Genomic DNA, 19,915 nt, shown 5'->3' with positions numbered 1-19,915 from the left:
GGTACAGGTAAGCTCTAGTCCCCTTGGTCTCCTTGTTGTTTTAATTGGAAATAAAAAAGGGCTTTTGTGGCAAAGACGCCTTGGATTGCAGTTCGAAGCCAGCCCGGGCAGAAAATCTCTCAAACTCCATCTCCCAACTAACCAGCAAAGAGCCAGGCTGGAAGCATGGCTGAAGAGACTTATCTCTTACCAGACAAATGCTGGAAGTGGAGCTCAAGTGGCAGAGTACTAGCCTCGAGCAGAAGTGCTCAGGGACAGTGCCCAGGCCCTGAGTTCAAATCCTGTGAATGCCAACGGGGGCAAGCCATCCCAGCAACAAGCACCTAGACCACTGGTACTCAGCCAGTTCCGGGAACAAGTATCATGGAGTGGAGTAAGAGGAAAATGATTGCATCCAAAATAGAGTCACTTTGTCTTTCCCTTTCAAAATTAATCAGAGCCAGGGGATCAAGAGATAGTAGCATGTCCATCTAATGTCCACGCCTGAGTATAAGAACTGTCCAAGTCATCCAATTTTTAATTTTGTGTCCTAAACCCTTCCTTTTTCCTTAATATTTTGTCCAGCCCCTGCCTCATGAGACTTCTTCCAGGCTTCATTCAAGGACTGGCATCTACCACCAAGGGACTCTGCTGCTCGCCTTCTACAGGAGGGGCCAAATTTCTGCATTTTACCCCTAATGTTGACACCCCTTGCCAGCAGGAAGCAGCCAGAAAGAGTCTTCATCCTTTTTCATAAGTATTAAAAGGCTGGAAGGTAAGGTCCTCTCCCTGAGGGCTCCATGTAGAAGCCCCCACCTCATTAAGTCTCCACCCAGTTACCTGGGTAACCTGCAGACCTGGAGGCAGTTACCTACCCTTTCCCTGAGGTTACATCCTAATCCACCTGGCCACACCCCTTGCCCCTGCCCTAGATATAAGGCAGGGCTGGGTGAGGATCGCTCTCTCTCTCCCTTCTCTCAGGCCATGGATCATCTTGGCCACAGGCCAGCAGTTCGGTAACAAACTTTCTCTCCTGCCTGAAAAAAAAAAAAAAAGATTTTAACTACATATCCCTGAGTGTAATTTTAAAAAGATATGTAGGGATTTGGGTTAGTAGAATAACAACATGTGAGAAAGAATCTTTAAAAAATGACCCAAAGTTATGCCAGTATTGTTTCTTGAACAGTGCTGATGATGTTTCCATTAAAAAAAAGAAACAAGGAAAACTCATATATTATCCACAGAGGTTAAATATTTTCAAGATACATTTACTGGCAAGAAGTTTGAAAAATAATTACAAGAATTCAGTTACAATGTTAAATGCAGCTATCCATTTAAAAAATGTTAGAAGGAAAAACACACTCCATAAACATACATACATACATATATGCATAGATACACAAGTATGCACATACACACAATGCAAACATACATACATACATATGCATACTCACATTCTGAATAAAAATGTAATTAACTTGAGCTTATTTCTTGAAGTTGCATTTGCAAGAGAAACGCAGAATAGTGCTGAGCCTATCCTAACTACTACAATTTTTTGAGAACATTTCACTAGTTATGGGTTGTCAGACTTTCTTTAAAATAATCCCATAGAAAAGACCACTTCAAATATAATGGAATGTGTTTTCCAGAAAAATCTACATTTTTGATACATAATCATAAAAGTTCACCTAATGTACAATGAATCATGTAATTGCCAATATTACAGAGTTATTTAGAAGCAGAGTACTAAGAGAAGAGAAAATAGCAAGTGAAATGTAAATTTCATCTCTTTTCTTGTATACTGGTCATATTTATATGGATATGTTCATATTAGCTAAAGATATGAGGTTGTTCTGAATTTTACTTAGCTACCAAATATCTGGTCAAGGCTCTGGCTTATTAGGTATGATATTTAATGAAAAATGCACTAAAAATATTACACTGATTTGGGCTTGGCCAATGGCAAGGTCAGTTGCCTTGAGATGCCTCTAGATGATTTATCATGCTTCCTCTTCATAGGTGGCCTTGTACTCGGATGAGAATCTGTAGTTCACATTGATCATAACTGAAGGATTCAAATTGAATTAAATGAAAAGAATTAGTTGGTTTCATTTCTGTGTTCAAATAAATAAATAGATCCGACCAAAGGACTAAAGGGATTTCCATATACTCCAATTTAAAAAAACACAAAACACAAAACTTCCTCAGTTTGAAGTAGGTTCAAATGTGAGACACTATTAATTGACTATGTTTACTTGAGTAAAAGACATATATTTTTTTTAGATTTAAAAAAAAAATATTGACCCATTAACATTTACATCTTTTAAATTCATGCTCTTCTAGGGAAATACAGTAAATATGATTTTCTAGAAAATGTTTTGATCACTGTGTCTTATAAAAATTACATAAAAGTATGACGCTGCTTTTACTAGTCATGAAGACTTAAAAAGGGATAATTTAGAAAGTATTCCTGACTATATAATATTTTTTTAAATATCTATAGAAGCAAATTGGATACATGAGACTTTAATTTCAAAAAGGGTATTTGATTGTCAGTTTCAACATTGCCTAGTGAAACTAGAATAAACTGTAATTTATCTTTTTTTCTTTCCTAGATATGCTGTGAAAGAAAGCAATGTTAAATCTGTCACTTTTTATCCCGACAGTTATTTTTTTCCCAAGTTCGGGGGCTTGAACTCAGGGCCTAAGCACTGTCCCTGGCTTCATTTAGTTCAAGGCTAGCACTCTACCACTTGAGCTAGAGCGCCACTTCTGGCTTTTTCTGTTTATGTGGTGCTGAAGGAATCAAATTCAGGGCTTCATACATGCTAGCTAGCACGCATTCTACCACTAAGCCACATTGCCAGTCCAGTCAAATCACTTTTTATTTCTTTCAAGTGTAAGACAAAATATCTCACATCCATTTAATTTTGAATAATCGTTATCAGTATTTTGATCACCTAATTATGAATAAAAAGAAATATAATCATGTATCATTCACAAGGGGACCATTCTTATATTTTTCCCAGACCTGCTTTGATGAAAGCAATAATAAATCATTATTTAAATGATATCCCTCCAACTCCATGCCACAAGACAGTGTAAATAAAAGCCGGTAGTTGTACATGAAGAACCCATTTTCCCATGTCTAGTTGGGTTCAAAATTAGTTAAGCCAGTTTTACTATATGACACAACCAGAACCACTAAAGTGTGAATTCTTATCACTTAAAATCATCCCATAAAATATTATTCTAGAAGTGTGAAACTGGATTTCTATCTAATAACCTTACAATATGTGTATTAATGTAAGACTAGAAACATTGAAACTACTGAAGAAGACTATGGATAATACTCTTGAACAGACAGACATACATATTGCTTTTCTAATTACAAACTCAAATATACTTAGATCATAAGCTAAAGAACTGAAAGATGGAATGGCATTAAATTAAAAAACTTGGGGACAGGAATGTGGGAGGAAAGAGTGTAGTCATGGAAACAAATTAGTATAGTTTCTATGGAAATCAGTTTAGAGTTTCTTTTAAAGGTAAAAAATAGGGGCTGGGGATATGGCCTAGTGGCAAGAGTGCCTGCCTCATATACATGAGGCCCTGGGTTCGATTCCCCAGCACCACATATACAGAAAATGGCCAGAAGTGGCACTGTGGCTCAAGTGGCAGAGTGCTAGCCTTGAGCAAAAAGAAGCCAGGGACAGTGCTCAGGCCCTGTGTCCAAGCCCCAGGACTGGCCAAAAAAAAAAAAAAAAAAAAAAAAAAAAAAAAAAAAAAAAGGTAAAAAATAAATCTGCAATGTGATTCTAATATATTATGTGTAAGTACATATCTTCAGGGAGATAGTCAATACATAGTCAAAATGCCTGTACACTCATGTTTGTAGCAGCACTATTTATATAATAACTTAATAGGAAATTTCCCTAGGTATTCAGTAAATGATGAATGGATAAGGAAAAAAAAATGCTATACATGCCTACAAACAGACATACACACACACACACTCACACACACATACAAAATACTAATCAAATACAAATAATAAAATTATGTTATTTGTAATCAGATATCATGTTACTGAAATCAAATATCATCATGTTAAACAAATGAGCATACGGAGAGACAATTATCATGTGTTCTCTCATAAGTGGTAGCTTACTCTTTAAAATAAATGACAAAGCTGGTGAATGCCAGTAGCTCATGTCTGTCATTCTAGCTACTGTGGAGGCTGCCATGGGAGAATCACAGTTCACATTCAGCTCATGTAAATAAGTCTATGAAACTCTTATCTCCAAGTAATTACCAAAAAAGGGAAACTGGAGTTTTAGCTCAAGTGGTATAGTGCTAGCTATGAGGAAAAAGAAAGATCATGAACAATGTGTAAGGCCATGAGTTCAAGCCATATAACCACTAGCACAAAATAAAATAAAAAAAATTGTAAAAGAAAGTACAGAAATGTAAAGTGGATCTGGTTGGGAATGTACTCCAGCAGAAATTGGAAGAGAGAATGCACACTGTATTGAAGGTGAAGATTACTGAAATATGTTATTTACATGCATGAAAATAAAACAATGAAACCTATAAAGAAGAAGGAAGAGAAAAAAGAAGAATCAGCGAACCATGTTAAATGGTATATGACATGTGCATATGGAAACACCAAAAGGAAAACTCTTTTGAAAGTAATTTACTTTATTGTTATCATAGAGGTCATGTACAGAGCGATTACAATTATATGAGTCAGGTGGTGAGTACAACCCCCTATCACCTACCTTATTCTTTAAGTTTCCCAACTTTGTTCTATATATAATGGATTCTTGACTGCACTCTTCCCCTTCCCCTTTTCATTGTCTACATTTTCCCCCTTCCCTTTCCTTGAAAGTGCTGATTAATTGGTGCTTATTTTGTTGGGCTTTGAGTTAGCCTTTCAAAAAAGTTGAATTATTTTAGCTGTCCAGAGCATCTATTATAATTCAGTTAATTAATGTAGAACTGCTTGAATATCATCCAATGTGTTTACTTATAGATGTATAGGCACATTATATCTACCACTCATTAGTGAAGTAATGCAATAACCTTTGTTTTTCTGGACCTGACTTACTTCACTTAATATAATTCTTTCCAAGTCTTCTCATTTCCTTACAAATGGTACAATAATATTCTCTCTAATGGATGAGCAAAATTCCATTGGGTCTTTATCCTGGCTAACTAAATCCAATAATTAACTACAGAAATCTTACAATATGATCATATGGGATTTATTCCAGGCATGCAAAGCTGTTTCAACACATATAAATTAATAAAGGTAATACAACACATTAGCAAACACAAAAGCAAAAACATGATCATTTCAAAGATAGAGAAAAAGCTCTTTTTTTTTAATCAGTAAAAGCTTTTGGGTCAAGACTGGAAGATAATGGGGGAACTATACAAAAGAAAATTTGTAAGTGAAAGACTATGCCACTGGAGCCATAAGTTTCCCTAGGACCACCCAATTTAGGAGAGTCTCTGGGCAATCGTGGGCCTTCCCTCCTATCTCCCACTCAAGGACTACAATTAGTCCGTGAAGGGCAGACCTGGAGAATTTTACATAATGTACATGTAAATTTGCATACATGCATACATGCATACTATATTGCAGAGACTAAATTTCCTCTAGGTGGTCAGTGCTTATTTACTCCACACAGCATCAGTCATTAGAAGTTAGCTCTGTGTAAGGCATGACCAGCCAAAATTACTGCATCCCGATTGGCTTTTCTCTGCTTTCTGACAAGGAGCCAACGTCTTCAATGAAACAAAGATAATGAGATTACTAGAATTTAATATTCTTGCCTTGTGACCAACTTGAAAACAATGTTATTATTACAATATCAGTGACCCATTTCCCCAATCTAGTGCTAATGTTTGCAGAGATTGTTCACTGCCTGTGAAGATAGCACATCACATTAGAGGTGAATTCAAACCCTAGAAAATAAAACAATGATAGCTTGGCTATAACAATTAGAAGTTTTGTTTCTCCACCAGGACAACTAGCTGTCCGAAAGACAAACTTTAAGTGTCAATTCAAAAACTCATTCCTAGGATTAAAGCAAAGCACAAAGTCTGGCAAAAATTATGTCATACTGCTAGGCAGCCTAAGATCAATTGTATTAGGGAAAGTATTGATTTTACAGTAAAGATCCAGGGTCATATAGCTATTCCATCAACGTCAGCCATAGATTATTTCCTTTGCATGATTTCTTTAAATTATATTTTATTGTCTCTAAATAGTTTTACAAAGGTATCACCACTCAACAAATCAGTTAATAAGTACAATGCATCTTGACTGATGTCATCCCTTCCCCATTCTTCTCCATCCCTTCCATCCCCACCTGTACCCTCAATTTTCCTTGTTTTGCCTGGATATGCTGAATATTGTTTCTGCATTCTCCCTTCATCTTACTTTCTTCATTTCCTAACTCCTTCTTTTGACTTTCCTACCACATATTTCAAGTACCAGTTTCCTGATATTCATTTTGTTGCACTTTGTGTTAGTTACTGTGAGGAATTTCAATTCTCTCCTGCATATATTATACTTCAGTTAATATATATGTATATATATATATATATATATATATATACATATGTGTGTGTGTATGTTTCACATGACCACATGTATTTACTTGAATATTTATAAATTAGATCTAGCTTCTGCATATGTGGAATCATTTAGCTTCCTTCCAAATGGGGCTTCTGGTCTGTTTCCATACCTTGGCTGTGGTTCATTACTCGGTAATGAACAGGGTTGTGTAAGTGACTTTACTGTATCCTGATTTGCAATCTTCTGAATAATGCTCAAGTAGGGTATTGCTGGGCCATAGGGGAGCTCTATGTTTAGTTGTTTTTCGTAGGTTTGTTATTTTTTCTGAGGAAATTTCCAAAGTGCTTCCCAGAGTGTCAACTATAGATTCTTGGATATCATTGAGTTATTTATATACTTTTCCAAAAGATTGACCAAGAAAACTGCATACTGATACCAAATATAGATAAACATATCTGAGAAAACTACAGGATAATGTCTGATAGGAATATGTGTACAAAAATTACCAAGAAGACACTGACAAGCTGAATCCACCTTTTTGTACACTGATAATGATACAAGATATATTAGAGAAATACTTATGGTATTTAAGATATGAGTATCAATTAATATGATGGACTTGATCAATAGGATATATGACAAAACAGTTATCACAACAGATGGAAAAATCATTTCACAAAATAGAAAATCCTTTATTGAATAAAATACACCAAAGAGTAAGAATACAAATCAACTTTGTTTGTTTGTTTGTTTTGTTTTTGTTACCAGTCTTGGGGCATGGACTTAGGGCCTGAGCACTGTCCCTGGCTTCTTTTGGCTGAAGGTTAGTTAGTACTCTACCTCTTGAGCCACAGCATTACTTCCGGCTTTATCTATATATGTGGTGCTGAGGAATCAAACCCAAGGCTTCATGTATAGGAGGCAAACACTTGACCACTAGACCATATTCCCAGACCAGAAATCAACTTTCTTAACTTAAATAAAACATCTATCAAAAAACCTCATACTTAGTGGTCAATATCTGACTGTTCTCTGCATAAGATCAGAAGGATGAAAAAGATGTCTAACCTTGTGATTTTCATTGAATATTGCAGTGAGTATTTTAACCAGGATCATTATTTTTGAAACTGGAAAAAAAGAAGTAAGGGGGAAATCTATCAGTCAGTGAATTAGTATTTGAAAGATGAGTTTTGAAGTTATTACAATACACATATTAGAAATAAGTTCTTGGCAGGTATTGAATGTAGAATATAGATTATTTATTTTTCTCTAAATTTTGCTACTTTAAGATTACATAAGCTTGCAAATAAGAAATTCATCTCTTCTTAACATATCAGGAAGTTTGTAAGTCAGTGTTAAAAACAATACCATCAAGCAAGGGAAGGGGAGACATGGTTTGAAATGAACTGTTCTATTATCTAACCCATGTAACTTCAACCTCTCTTTATATCACCTCTAAAATAACAATAAAAATATATTTAAACAAACAATAAAACCATTCCTAGAATCTAAGATAGGGTTTCATGTGGAAGCAACATTCAGAAGCTAGCTGTCTGCAGGAGTGATATTGCTTGAGACACATCTTAGAAATTCAACTAGGTAAAATATGTTTACAGATGTGTTTGAAATGTATTATTGAGGGTGAGGTGATTAGGGACTTAGGAGAGTTCAGGGAATGGAATTTTATTTCTATATTCAGTTATGAGCACTACACTGAATTCCTAGCGGATAGATCCTAGCTCCTGACTTCTTTTTGTTAAATAGAAAGAAGCTAGTATCTCATGCATGGCTATTAATCTCTACACCAGATTAAAGAAGGTGGAGGAAAACTGGGCAATGCTTTTTGTCATTAGTGATTCATACAAATTAGAGATTTTTGGAGCAATTTTTGTTTGGAAATGGATGTTTTCATTGATACGTAGTCACGTATCAAAGTCACGTAACTCATGGGGAGAGAGGGAAAGGGGGAGGGGGAGGGGAATGAGGGAGGAGGTAACAAATAGTACAAGAAATGTACCCATGGCTTTACGTATGAAACTGAAACCCCTCTGTACATCACTTTGACAAGAAATAAGTAATTATTAAAAAATAAAATAAAAAAGAACTCAGCATACATCAACTAGAATGTGAGCTTTAATCAGGGCTTTTTATTTAGTATAACTATTACCTAAAGATGCAAAGTTGATTGTGATTTTTGTTTGCTTCGATTATACAGAAGCAAAGTAAAGTTTATTTTAGAAGGTGATGTTTGAATAAATTTTCCCTCTTTCATAATTATTTGACTTAGTTTCTCTCTTTTAGGCAGCCACAGCTATTGACTAAAGTATGTTTAGTGATTTGCATTTTAGGTTTAAGGAAAAAAATTAATTGAGGGAAATAATCAAAGTAACCATCCACATGAAGTAGCACTTACAATAATTTACTTTTAATTTCTGGGGGTATTAGTACAAGTATTATATAAGGAAGATTTTATTCTGAAATTTGCATTCATACATATCATGTACATTGTTCAAATTCACAACCTTTGTAACTTTCTTATTTTTGCTTATAATTAACTTTAAAAAATAAAATTCCTTTTCCATTATTATGCATAACATTTAATTACAAGTTATAGAGTTTAATATCTATCAAGAAGGGAACAACAACAACAACAACAAAACATGATTTCTCTGAAATTACAAGGAAAAAGCCTGGAAACAGGCTTGAACTCTGTGCCTAGGGCATGGCCTATGAACTTTTATGATGAAGTCTAGTGCTCCACAACTCCACTTCCAGCTTTCTTGGAGAAAAATTGGAGGTAATAGTCTCAAGGACTTTTCCAAGCTTGCTTTCAACTGCGATCCTCAGAATTCATTCAGCCTCCTGAGTCGCCAAGTCAAGATCACAGGCATGAGCCAATGGCACCCAGCACAAATATATATTTTAATCTACAGTTAGTGGAACAACAGTTTCAGGACCAATATATTCAAACACTAATTGTATTTCTTTCTTCAGTTTCCAAAATATATTTCAATAAAAGCTATGCATTAAATTGAATTAAATGTATAACAAGACATTAATTTGTGTATAGCTCAGAAATAGCTTCCTAGACAAAAAGTTAATCTCTTGGAATTTAAAACCCAATGAGGGTGTATAAGGGATATATATGATACTAATAAAGCCACCAGTGTTGTTCACTAAAATCTGAATAAATAGAATCTCAAGTGAGAGTTCAGGAGAAAAAAGGTTAAGTTTTACTAGTTGTTATTAGATAGAAAAATATGGCTGTTATTTTTCTATTATTTACAGCTGATAAATACACAAACATAAACAACATGTATTAGGTAAATGGCTATCATTTCAATTGATATAAAATCTGATAAGCCTTCCATAAAAAGATGGATAAAACTATGCAATTCCATAAGCCCTTCAGAATTTGAGACATTTTTTTCGTAAAAGAATCTCAATTATTCAGAAAGACAATGCTTGTATCTCTACGAGCAAGTATTGACAAATGGGATTTTACCAAATATGCATGCTTCTGCCCAGCAATATAAACAATTTCCAGAATCAAAAGACCACTTCCAGATTGTGAACCAGATTAAAGATTAATATCCAGAATGTAACAAAGAACATTTGATTCAATTACTAAATGGTAAAATGAAGTGAATTAGTAAGTATTTGGGTGTCGGATGTCGGGATCTGAACGATCCCCTTCTCCCCTACCCCACGGGGAGAATGGTGAACCCCGTAAAACTATGAAAGAGCACTCAGCCTTGCCCTCCGCCAGCGGAAGGCCAAAGGCGTACTCACATAGACCTGCACTAAGTTGAGGAAAGGTTGCTGAAGCCTCCCCCTCCCCCCAGTCCCCTCACATGTTACCAAGAGCGGGGGCGAAAAGGAAGGCATCAGGGACACGCTGTGGTGGTGGGATGCGTCTCAAAGACTTTAATATGGAAAGGCACTTATATAGAAGTAATGGTGGGAAAGAAAGGGGGCTGGCCAAAGGGCCAGTCATAGGCTAAGGACCATGTCCATCAAGTGACATCACGAAACTTCCTTTGTGGGTGGGACAACCCCATCATGGTGGCAGGCACGTGTTCACCTCCCAAGGGGTGGAGGCCAGAAGGTGGGAGGGATTTCCATTGTCCCAAGGCTGGTGGATGGGCAGCCTTCCCCCAAGGCCATAATAATCCCCAACATTTGGGCTCTTGAAAATATCAAAATATCAAGCACACAGTTTTAGTAAATAAAACTCTTATTTTTATATAAATGCTCTAATGTTTCAAATATATAAATATGTTGCAACATGAACAGAAAGTTGAGCAGATCTGAGTTTTGGTTCCCCTATCCATTTATCCATTGCAGTAATGTCTATTGTGATAATGTCAAGGGGTTATGCCTTATGGGAAAGTAGTTAGGTCATGAGGGTTCTTCCCACATTAGTGGCTTAGTGTACTAGTACTCTTCCCCAGTATAGGGTGACTCCACACTATGTATAATGCATTTCAACTACTTATAAATTACTCAGTCTAAAGCTAATGTACTAGTTTTGATCACTTTAAATTTCTAGACAAATGGGTTCTAAAATATCTGTGAAGTCATATGTAAAGCTTTTGTATATTTTACTTAAATAAATTCTTCTGTTTTCCCCATCCCTTTGCCCTTAATGACATTTCCCAAAGCTTCAGTAGAGTGTTTGTTTATAGGAAAATGAGGGAGAGAGAACATGCCATTCTTCATTCAGTTGAATGTACTGATCAATTTTAAAACTGCAAAGATTGACATATGAGTTAACTCTTTCCCATAGGCAATATAAGTTGATTTAATATGAAACCACAAAACTCCAGTCACTGAGTTGCTGGCAGTTATATATTACTGCCAGTAAAATATACAAAGAGAGATTTTTGTCTTACCTTATGCTTTTTGAAGTCATGTAAGACGAACTTAAGATCTTCTGATAAAGATGATTAAAAAGTGGTACAACACAGGCATACACAAATTTACACACATGCATGAACACATATATATTAGGTTCTGTAAGACCCTATAAAAGGAATATATATGCATATCTATGCGTAAAGTAGAATGTATACTGAAATTAAACACACATATAAACATATTTATACTAGAAATGCTTATGTACATATACACATTAATATATTAATAAATATATATGTATAAACGAGAATGTACTATATATCATATGTATATCACACATATCTTAGTTATACATAATATGTTATAATATAAATTATATTGTATATAGTATTGTATGATATGTTATACATTATACATTGTATATGCGTATACATATATTACACACGTATATACATAATTAAAATTTACACTAGTGTTAAAAGTGTGCATGTTGTCGCACTTCACTAATGTAAGCATACAGTGATTTTTAGGACTGCTTGCTATAGTGAGAATGCTCATTCGTTTCTTATTTTTCTTAATTTATTTATTAATTAAACAAAATTTTTTTGATAAGGTGTTGTGCAAAAAGGTTACACTTACATAGAAGGGCAGTGTGTACATTTCTTGTGATATCTTACACCCTGTTTTTCTTTCCATTCTCTAGGTCAGGTAGACATATATACAATACAAAATGTACCAAGAACATATACAGTAGTCATGTGGCCTATGCCCAAGAAAATTTGCCTGGGGCTTTAAATGTAATGTCAATATTAGACAATATGTTGACAGTAGTCTTATATGAACGTACATACATAGTTTTTGAGCTATTGTATTCCACTGAGAGGTCAATTTTTGACCTTTGTATGTTGAGTAGTTGTTTTAGTTACATAATGTTAGGTCGCTGCCCCAATCCTGTGGGAAATACCATTTGACGAGCAGTTTTTGGTTTCACAGACCTGGTCTCTACTGTCTCTTTGTCACCCCTTCTTAACAGTCATATATCAGAGAGATCATGCCCCTTTGTTTTCTGTGTTCTAGGCTTGTCTCGCTCAACATTATTGAAGTTCTGACCATTTCCCTGCAAATACCAATATTTCATCATTTCTAATCGCTATGTGGTATTCCATTGTGTATAGGTACCATATTTTTTGGATCCATTCATCTGTGGAGGGACATCTGGGTTGTTTCCATATTTTGGCTATTGTGAATTGTGCAGAGATAAACATGGAAGTACAAATGTATTTTTGATAGCTTGGGACCGGCTTTTCAGGATAGATGCCTAGGAGTGGTATGGCTGGGTCATAGGGTAGGTCTATATTGAGCTTTTTGAGAAACCTCCATACTGTTCTCCAAAGTGGTTGTACTAATTTGCACTCCCACCAACAATGGAGAAGGGTTCCTCTTTCCCCACACCCCCACCAGCATTTGTTGTTGCCTGTGTTCAGCGTATAGGCCATTCTAACTCGAGTGAGGTGGTATCTCAGTGTTGTTTTTATTTGCATTTCCTTTACTACCTGGGATAATGAACATTTCCTCATATGTATCTTTGCCATTTTTATTTCTTCTCTTGTGAAGTCTCTCTTTAGCTCCTTTGTCCATTTCCTAATTGGTTTATTGGGCTCGGAGGGGCTTAGTTTTTTGAGCTTTCTGTAGATGACAGATATTAGGCTTTTGTCTGTTGCTGTGCTGGTAAGGATCCTTTCCCATATGGTTGGCTGTCTTTCTATTTTGGTGTCTATATCCTTAACTGTGCAGAAACTTTTTATTTTGTAGTAGTCCCATTTGCGAGACTCTCCCCTATTTGTTGTGCCCCTGGGACTCTATACAGGAAGTTCCTTCCTGTGCCTAAAGTTCTAGCGACTTTCCTACCCTGTCCTTCACTAGTTTCAAGGATTCAGGTCTGATATTGAGGTCCTTGATCCATTTTGAGTTGATCTTGGTGCATGGTGATAGGCTTGGGTCTACTTTTAGTTTTCTGTATGTGGCTGCCCAGTTCTCACAGCTCCAGTAGTTGAAGAGGCTATGTTTATTCCATTGTAGGTCTTTAGCTCCTTTGTCGAATATCAGCTGATTGTAAGATTGCAGTTTTATTTCTGGATCTTTAATTTTAATCCATTGGTCTTCCGGTCTGTTTTTATACCAATACCAGGCTGTTTGTGTTATGATAGCCCTATAGTAGAGCTTGAAGTCTGGTATTGTGATACCTCCTGCACTGTTTTTTTTTTTTTTTTTTTTTTTTTTTGCCTAGAATTGCTTTGGCTATTCTAGGTCTTTTGCTGTTCCATATGAATTTATGGATTGCTTTCTCTATTTCAGTGAATAATGTGACTGGGATTTTGATAGGAATTGCATTGAATTTGTATAACAATTTGGGTAATATGTCTATTTTCACTATATTGATTCTGCCTACCCAAGAACATTGGAGGTCTTTCCATCTCCTTGTGTCTTCTTTGATTTCCCTTATTAGATTTTTATACTTCTCATTAAATAGTTGCATCACATCCTTGGTTAGGTTGATCCCTAGGTACTTTATTCTTTTTTTGGCTACTGTAAATGGAATTGTTTCCATAATTTCCTTTTCTGTTTGTACATTGCTGGTGTATAGAAAAACTGCTGACATTTGTGGATTGATTTTGTATCCTGCTACTTTGCCACAATGGTTTATTAGGTGTAGGAGTTTGAGGACTGAGTTTTTTGGGTCCTTCAGATATAAGATCATGTCGTCTGCGAATAGGGATAACTTGATTTCTTCCTTGCCGATGTGGATCCCTTTGATATCCTCCTCTTGCCTTATTGCTATGGCTATGGATTCCAGCACTATGTTGAAAAGAAGTGGGGAGAGTGCGCATCCTTGTCTTGTTCCTGAGTTTAGGGGGAATGATTTAAGTTTCTCTCCATTTAATATGATGTAAGCAGTTGGTCTGTTGTCTATGGCTTTTATTGTTTTGAGGAATGTTCCATCTATTCGTGTTCTCTCCAGAGATTTTAATAAGTATGGGTGTTGTATTTTGTCAAAGGCTTTTTGGGCATCGACTGAGATTCTTGATTTTAGTTCTGTTTATGTGGTGAATTACATTGATTGATTTACAGATGTTGAACCATCCTTGTGACTGTGGGATGAAGCCTACTTGGTCATGATGTGCAATTTTCTTGATCAATTTCTGGATCCTGTTAGCTAATATTTTATTGAGGAGTTTTACATCTGTGTTCATTAGTGAAATTGGTCTGTAGTTCTTTTTGTTTGTTGGGTCTTTGCCTGGTTTGGGAATGAGTATGATTTTGGCTTCATAGAATGAGTTTAGGATTTCTCCCTCTGTTTCTATTTCACGGAAGTGTTTGACAAGTATTGGTATTAGCTCTTCACTAAAGGTTTTATCGAATTCATTGGTGAATCCATCTGGGCCTGGGCTTTTCTTTGTTGGGAGGTTCTTGATTACCCCCTGTATCTCGCTGTAAGTTATTGGTTTATTTAGTTGATTTATTTCTTCTTGGTTCAGTATGGGAAGTTTATACTTCCCTAAGAATTGATACATTTCTGTAAAATTATTGTTTCTTAGTGAGTAGAGATTCTGGAATTAGTTCCTTATGGTTGTTTGAATATCGTGTGAACTTGTTATTTTTCCGGTGGTGTCCCTGATTTTACGTATATGAGTCTCTTCTCTTCTTTTTTTTGTAAGTCTTGTGAGGGGTCTGTCAATTTTATTTATTTTCTCAAAGAACCAACATTTAGTCTTATTTATTTGTTTAATGGTATTTCTATTTTCAATCAGATTTATCTCCTCTTTAATCTTTGTGATCTCTCTCCTCCTAGTCATTTTAGATTTGATCATTTCTTGTTTCTCTAGTTGTTTCAGTTTCATCGTGACATTATTCACCTGCTCTGTTTCCATTCTTTTAATGTGAGTGCTGAGGGTGATGATCTTGCCCCTCAGTACTGCCTTAGCTGTGTGCCATAGGTTTCTTTATGATGTATTTTCATTGTCATTGTGGCTTATGAATGTGTTAATTTCATGGTTAATTTGGTCTGTAGCCCAAGTGTTGGATAACAGTGTGGGGTTTAGCCTCCAAGAATGTGTATAGCCTCTGTGGTAACCGTTGTTATTGAGGGTTACCTTTATTCCACTGTGGTCAGATATAATACATGGGATGACATCAATACTTTTGTATTTGCTGAGGTTCTTTTTGTGGGCTATGACATGGTCTATTTTGAAGTATGATCTATGTGCTGCTGAGAAGAAGGTGTACTGGGTCTCTGTAGGGTGGAAGATCCTGGATAGATCTGTCAGATCCATTTGGAATATGGTGTTACTTAGGTCCTCAGCTCCCTTGCTAATCCTCTGGGTGTTGGATCTGTCTCTTGGAGAGAGTGGGGTATTAAAGTCACCCACTATGATTGTGTTTGGGTCTATCTTGTTCTGTAGTTATGTGAGAATTTGCTTGAAATATGCAGGAACTCTTTTGTTCAGTAAGTATGCATTTATCACAGTGATGTCTTGATTCTGGATTTTTCCTTGTATTAAAATGTAGTGGGGCTGGGGATATAGCCTAGTGGCAAGAGTGCCTGCCTCGGATACACGAGGCCCTAGGTTCGATTCCCCAGCACCACATATACAGAAAACGGCCAGAAGCGGCGCTGTGGCTCAAGTGGCAGAGTGCTAGCCTTGAGCGGGAAGAAGCCAGGGACAGTGCTCAGGCCCTGAGTCCAAGGCCCAGGACTGGCCAAAAAAAAAAAAAAAAAAAAAATGTAGTGACCTTCTTTGTCTTTTTGAGTTGCTTTTAATGAGAAGTCCAGCTTGTCTGAGATCAAGATGGCTACTCCTGCCGTTTTGGTAGGTGCATTTGCTTGGAAGATCTTTCTCCATCCTTTCATTCGGAGCCTGTTTTTAATCCCTTGCTGTAAGGTGGGTCTCTTACAGACAACAGATGGCAACTTTTTGTTTGCGGATCCATTTGGCCAGTCTACTTCTTTTCATCGGAGAGTTTATACCATTTATATTCAAAGAGATCAAGGATAAGAGTATTTTTTCTCCTTCCATTTTCTTGCTGGCCTGTTTTTCCTCTCCTTTTTTTCTTGTCTTTAGTGAGCTGCTCTTTCTCTTGGGCTCTGGCTATTGTAGTTTCTTCTTGTTTCTGTCTGTGTGTCCTGTACAATTTCTGTTGGGTGGGATTCCCCTCTTAGAATTCGCTGTAGGGCTGGTTTTTTACTCACATACTCCTTTAGATCCTCTTTGCTATGGAAAGATCTGGTTTTCCCCTCGAATGTGAACTCCAACTTCGCTGGATATTTTATTCAAGGTTGACAATTGTTGGCCTGTAGAACTTGGATGGTGTTCTTCCACTCTCTTTGCGCGTGGTAGGTTTTTGTGGAGAGGTCTGCTGTTATTCAGATCCTCTTCCCATTGTAGTAAATTTCTTTCTTTGCTTTGACTGAATTCAAAATTTTCTCTTTATTCTTGAGATCTGAAGTCTTGAATATTATGTGCCTTGGGGTGGCTTTTCTGGGGTCTGGTCTTCCAGGTGTCCTATAGGCTTCGGTTACCTGGATGGGGTCCCTTGTGAGATTGGGGAAGTTTTCTGCAATCACTTTATTGAGAACATTTTGAAGCCCTCTGCTCTGATATTCGGCTCCTTCTTCTATTCCAGTTATGCGCAGATTATATTTCTTGTCTTTGTCCACTAGCTCCTGGATTCTTCTGCCCTGGAGCTTTACTGTTTCTTGGAGTGTGGTAATTTTCTGGTTCTTGTCGGCTGCATCATCATCCGAGAGAGATTCTGGCTTCCATGTGGTCAATTCTTTGTGGTGTGGATTCAATTGAGGAGTTTATGGATGTCAGAGAGCTATTTATGGTTGCCAGACCAGCTGTGATCGTGAAAATTTCTTCCTTTAAAGAGTTGTATTTTAAATCTAGTTTTTCATGCATTTCACTTCTCAGGATGTTATGGTCTTCTTTGATGGAGGTTTGTACTGTATCCATTTTTGCTTCCATTTCTTTCTTGGCTTCTTTGATGTCCTTTGAGACTTCTACTCTGAACTCCTGGAATTGTTTTCTGATTTCATTTCTGAAGCTTTCCATCATTTCTCTTAACAAAGCCTCTGATGTTTTTTTTTTATTCTCCATCTCCTCTTCAACAGTGTTGCTTTTTGGAGCTGGCAAGTTGGCTTGCCCTTTGACAAATCTTGTTATATTTCTTTGTGATTTGTGCATCTGGACATCTGTGGGTGTCTTCCCTGGTTTGACTTTGTGCTTGTTTAAGCTGGTTCATCAGTGGGAGACTAGTTTGTGTCCTGGCTCTGGGTTTCAGTTTGGCTCTTGCTCTGGGTCCGGTGTTGTTGAGGGGCAGCCCACCCACCTGTTCAGAGATGCACCAGCAGAGTGGGCGCTGCTGCTGGGGGGCCCTGCCTACCTGTGCAGAGTGCACTCACCAGCGTGGGCATTGCTGCCCGGGGGCTCTGCCCACCTGTGTGAGGTGTGCCACCAGAGAGGGTGCTGCTGCCGGGGTGCCCTCCCCACCTTTGTGAAGTGTGCCCTCCAGAGCGGGCGCAGCTGCTCGGGGCACCGCCCACCTGAGAAAAGCTCCTGTGGCGGTTTGGGCAGGAGATCCTCTTGCTGGAGGGCTAGCACGCTGGCCCACACTGGCCCTCGGTGGGGGGGGGAGGTGTGCATGTGCAATCCAGTGCTTCCTCCGGGGGCATGCTGCCCCGAGCTGCTGGGGGGTGCTTGTGCCCTCTCACGAGTCCGCTGTGGGGGGGGGGGCGGTGTGCGCAAGCCCCAGCTGGGCCAAGTGTCTGGGCGTGGGTTGGTGCCCACAGACTGTGCCTCAGCTGCAAGGGGCGCATGTGTTCGGGCTCAGTGGGCCTGTGACTGCTGTTCAAATAGTCCACGAGTACCAGGTGCCTCAAGAGGGGCTTCCGATACCCACCGGTCCCTGGGCCCCTGTTGGGGAGGGGGCAGGGGTGAGGCCAGTGCGGTTGGCTCTGGCTCCTCTGCTGGCTCCTGTGTCCTCCCAGAGACTGCAGGGGCCCCTTGCCCCCTGACTTGTGGCTGACTCCTTCGTTCCCTCGGGGTAGGAGGGGGAGGGAGGGAGTTCTAGCCCCCTTGCAGGCCTTGGGTCTCTGCTAGAGCTGGTCTCCCATGGGGGGTGCTAATGGGGGACTTACTGGTCTCGGGTTGTACGAGCATCCTGTGCTGCTGCGGGCTCCTTGGGGATGTGGTGCTGGTGTTTGGTGACTGGTCTTTGGTCATGGTGTCCCTGGCTCTCCCTGTCCACGCTGCCCGGTTCCCCTGCTGCCTACATCCGATCCTGGCCATTTGGTCCCGCAGCTCCGGTGTCGCTGTTGGTCTGCACTCAATTCTGGGGTCCATGGATCTCCTGCTGTCTGGACTCTGTGCTCCTGGCATGACTTTTCAGCAGTTGGTTTGCTGGTCCCCTTTCCCAGCCTGGCCCTATTCGGGCCGGCCAAGGTTGTCGGGTGGGAGAGGGGTAACCCCAGAGATTTTCTGGCTCCTTGGAAGCTACAGGCTCTTCTTTTTTTTTTTTTCTTTTTTGTTTCCTGAGTTCCTCTGTTGCTTCTGGTTATTGGGTTTGCTGGATTCTTTTTTTTTCTTTTTTTTTTTTTGGCCAGTCCTGGGCCTTGGACTCAGGGCCTGAGCACTGTCCCTGGCTTCTTCCCGCTCAAGGCTAGCACTCTGCCACTTGAGCCACAGCGCCGCTTCTGGCTGTTTTCTGTATATGTGGTGCTGGGGAATCGAACCTAGGGCCTCGTGTATCCGAGGCAGGCACTCTTGCCACTAGGCTATATCCCCAGCCCTTTGCTGGATTCTTGATGGGGTGTTGGGTGGTGGAGTTCCCAGCTCACTAATCAGTTGGAGCTAGTTGGGGTGCCTCCTTACTGAGGCAGTGCCATCTTCCCTCCGTTTCTTACTTTTTGACTTGAACTTCAATAGTGAATTTTGGATTAATGCTATTTAAAAAATTAACCGTTGGTTATCATGACACTCTCCTTGTCCACTCATTAATTCTTTTAGTTAAAAACTGCATTTGTGATTGCATGACTGAAAGGACAGGTTAGACTATTACAGTTAATATTAACATTCACCATTAGTATTGCATTGTATCCCATCTCAGCATGACCTTAAAATGAGTTGTGGCTGTGACTTCCATAATTATTTTTATTGTTGTTGTTGTTGTTGTTTCAAATTTTCTATAATAAGTACTTTTCTCAAGTTCTTCTCAAAGCTACTTGTGCTGAACCAGTGATCAGTTATGGCATCTCTACTGTTTCATAGGATACATGCCTATTTGAGTCATTCTATTACATTATCTTTGTCAGGTAATTTATCTCCTTGCATATAAAGTTACCTAAATGGGGGATCATTTGCTTATACTTATCACTATTGTATTTATTTAATCCAATTATCTCTTCCAAATTGATACAAAAACAACAAT

General features: G+C 38.3%; 1 protein-coding gene across 1 annotated transcript in view; it reads right to left on the bottom strand.

Annotated features, from left to right (window-relative positions):
* LOC125362471 (protein SET-like) overlaps positions 1–18,831 on the bottom strand; it is a 90,140-nt gene extending 71,309 nt beyond the window's left edge. Inside the window, exons 1-2 of the mRNA XM_048361311.1 lie at positions 18,627–18,831; positions 11,464–11,504 (exon numbers count right to left, since the gene is read on the bottom strand). Of these exons, the coding sequence (XP_048217268.1) occupies positions 11,464–11,504; positions 18,627–18,831 (246 nt within the window). The remainder of the gene's footprint in view (positions 1–11,463; positions 11,505–18,626) is intronic.
* Positions 18,832–19,915: the final 1,084 nt, after the last annotated feature.

Source organism: Perognathus longimembris, chromosome 13 (genome assembly GCF_023159225.1).
Source record: "Perognathus longimembris pacificus isolate PPM17 chromosome 13, ASM2315922v1, whole genome shotgun sequence".
Classification (NCBI taxonomy): domain Eukaryota; kingdom Metazoa; phylum Chordata; class Mammalia; order Rodentia; family Heteromyidae; genus Perognathus; species Perognathus longimembris.
The sequence above is the reverse complement of the archived record's forward strand: the minus strand, read 5'-3'. Positions and strand labels throughout refer to the sequence as shown.